This window comes from Artemia franciscana, chromosome 11, assembly GCF_032884065.1.
Source record: "Artemia franciscana chromosome 11, ASM3288406v1, whole genome shotgun sequence".
Lineage (NCBI taxonomy): Eukaryota > Metazoa > Arthropoda > Branchiopoda > Anostraca > Artemiidae > Artemia > Artemia franciscana.
Window position 1 is genome coordinate 30,801,825 of NC_088873.1, and position 3,048 is coordinate 30,804,872.

General features: G+C 41.3%; 1 protein-coding gene across 1 annotated transcript; it reads right to left on the reverse strand.

The window, feature by feature from the left end:
• Nucleotides 1–552: 552 nt before the first annotated feature.
• On the reverse strand, nucleotides 553–1,566 carry LOC136032595 (uncharacterized). Its single transcript, XM_065712862.1, has one exon. It carries the CDS (start codon nucleotides 1,564–1,566, stop codon nucleotides 553–555), a length of 1,014 nt encoding a protein of 337 aa, XP_065568934.1.
• Nucleotides 1,567–3,048: the final 1,482 nt, after the last annotated feature.

Consider the following 3,048-nt stretch of genomic DNA (forward strand, 5'->3'; position numbering starts at 1 on the left):
AAATAACCGGAACGGATCCGCTCTCTTTGGGAGAGTTGGGGGAGGAGGGTTTATTCTGAAAAATCAAAAAAAATGAGGTATTTTTAACTTACGAAGAAGTGATCGGATCTTAATGAAACTTGGTGTTTAAAAGGATTTCTTGTCGCAGAGCTCTTATTTTAAATCCCGACCGGATCCGGTGAAGGGGAAGCTGGGGGACGGAACCTAAAATCTTGGAAAACGCTTAGAGTGGGGGGATCGGGATGAAACTTGGCTGGAAAAATAAGTACGAGTCCTAGATACGAGATTGACATAACCGGAACGGATCTGCTCTCTTTGGGGGACTTGGGGGAAGGGTTGATTCTAAAAAAATAAAAAATGAGATATTTTTGACTTATGAAAGAGTGATCGTATCTTAATTGAATTGAATTGAATTTATTTATAACCCGTTATAATACACATGAAAAACGGGGTAAAATGTGAATAAAAGAAAATGACCTAAAAAACTACACAAAAAACTTTCCAACACTTCAGCTTACTTAAAAACAATTAAAACATACAAAAGCAAAACATTCATTGAATCAAAATAGCTCTCCATGGGTGCCGACCAATTCTGCTATTATAAGCTTCTATGCTTTTTCTGATAGAAGCATTGGGGTCTATGATGCCGTATCTTTTAATGACCCAGGAGTTGTTTGACCATGCTGGAAGGGCAAGCAGGTATTTGGCATACCGGAAATAGATTCGCCGAAGCTCCTTCGTCTCGGTTATCGTAAACGTACGCCAAAAAGGTGCAAGGTATAAGAAATTCGGGAGTGCAGAAGCATTGTAGAGTTTCGCTAGCAGTTTACGGTTGAGTCGAAGTTTGTTTGCTACCAAGCTTCCGTATGCAGCTGCTGTTCGATGTTGGAAATGAAGGATCAAGAGCCTTCTTGTTGCTTTGAGAGTGTCACCAATAGGAAGCCCTAAATATTTCATTTGTGATTTTGGGGAAACTGGCGCGCCGTCGAGATTAATAGTAAATCCTGCTCGAGTTTTAACCCAGTTGAACAGAACCACGTCCGATTTTTCTCTATTGAATGTAAGGTTAATCTTAGCATATTCTTTACTTAAAATAGCAAAATTTCTTTCGAACGACTGTACTGTTCGACTAGGGTTAAAAATATCATCTGCATAAGCGATAAGTGACACATCAATCCCTTTTAAAATACACGAAGGAACTGCGCTGGATTGGGCGTTCAGGATACAGTTATTAAAGGCAACTGGAGAGGTAAGGGCACCCTGTCTGACGCCTCGACGGACTGGAATAACGAAACGTGTTATGGTCCCACCAGGTAGCCTGATTACAACAGCAAGATGGTTATACATATCATACAAAGCACGAATGGCAGACGTGTCAACTCCCCGTTTATATAGCTCAAGGAGAATTTGTGCGTGAATCAGAGAGTCAAAAGCATGGCTTACATCATGACTCCCTAGGACGAGCGAATCACCAGACTTATCAGCATCTATAAGTATTGACGATAGTACAGTAAGCGCGTGGGCACACCCTAGGCCTTTTTGGAAGCCAAGCTGATATGGCGGCATGTAGCATTTATTTGTAAGTTCTGACATTACGAGTGTTTCAAAAATCTTGCAGAAAGTAGTAGCAACTGTAATAGGGCGATATGAAGAACACTCATTCAGCGATTTATTTATTTTTTTGGAACAGGAGTAAGACGACCAGAAGAGAACGAGGTTGGAACTATTCCAGTTGTGAACACCATTTGGAACATGAGATCAAGGTGACAAAGTAGTAGGGGACTTCCAAGAAGAATGTGTTTAGCACAAATATTATCTGTACCCCTCGAAAAAGGTTTCTTAATTTTTTGCGCAGAATTCATAATATCAGACAGTGAAACAATAAACGTGGGTACAGTCTTTTTTGACAGTATCCGATTGAGATCACATTTAAGGGGATATTCTACTTTGGAATCAGGTTCTGAAAACTCTTTCAAAAAATGCTGTTGCCAGGCCTCAGCAGAGATATGAGCTGACGGAGCGTTTCTTTCACTCTGGTTGCGGGTCAAACTTTTCCGCAGAAGCATCGGATTACTCATTATCTTTTCTGAAAAATCAAAACGAATAGCGGCTCTATGTTTTTGCAGTTCTTTGGAAAAATGGCGCTTTGTGGAAATCCTTATTTGTTTCACTATGCCGTCCTTGGGTCTCCCGCATTCTATCCATATGCCTAGCCAAAATCCGGCCTTCTGGCAGGCTTCAACAAGGGATGGGTTCCCAGACCAGCCCTTAACTTGTGACCCAGCACGGACTCTGGATCGAGGGACAAAGTGCGATTCCGCTTGTAGTAGCGCATGCGAAATAAGTGACGAGTACATATTTAGTTTTAGACGAATTTCAGACGTGGGAATAGGTGCTGATGTTTGGAGCAAGTCAAAAGGTATTTTTATCTTCGAAAGTAGATTATCAAGCCAGTACTGATACTGAGTCAAATCGGTTTTACCCCATTCAATGATTGTTGTCCATTTTGAAGGTCGATTTGCGCGCATTCGATAAAATGGTGCACTGATTCGGAACGATAGCAGTAAATGGTCAGAAACAAAAAATTCACGGAGCACATTTACTGTTAATGAGCTACTAAAAATACTACTAGACACAAGGACATGATCAAGGTTAGAAACTGATCCGGTAGAGTGAATGTACGTAAAGTCACCCGCTTTCGGTACAAGAGCACTTTCATTTGGAATCGGACAAAGCAAAAGAGCTGAACGCGAGCTTTCACTTTTGGATATATCACAATTAAAGTCCCCCAATAAAATCCAATGGAGATGAGAAGCACTAATTTTATTCATACATTTCCCCAGTTCTTTGCAGACTAGAGCAAACGTTCATTTCGGAGCAATCGTCTCTGTAGTCGGTGGGCAGGTACACATTTATTATAACAGTCTCGCCAACTCTAACTGCTAAGAAATGGTCGGAACTAGCGAACAATTCGGAGTTAATATGCCCACTTATTAGCGTGGCAAGTCCATCCGAGGGGCGCCCTCGTTTCTTAGGTATTTTCGCTGG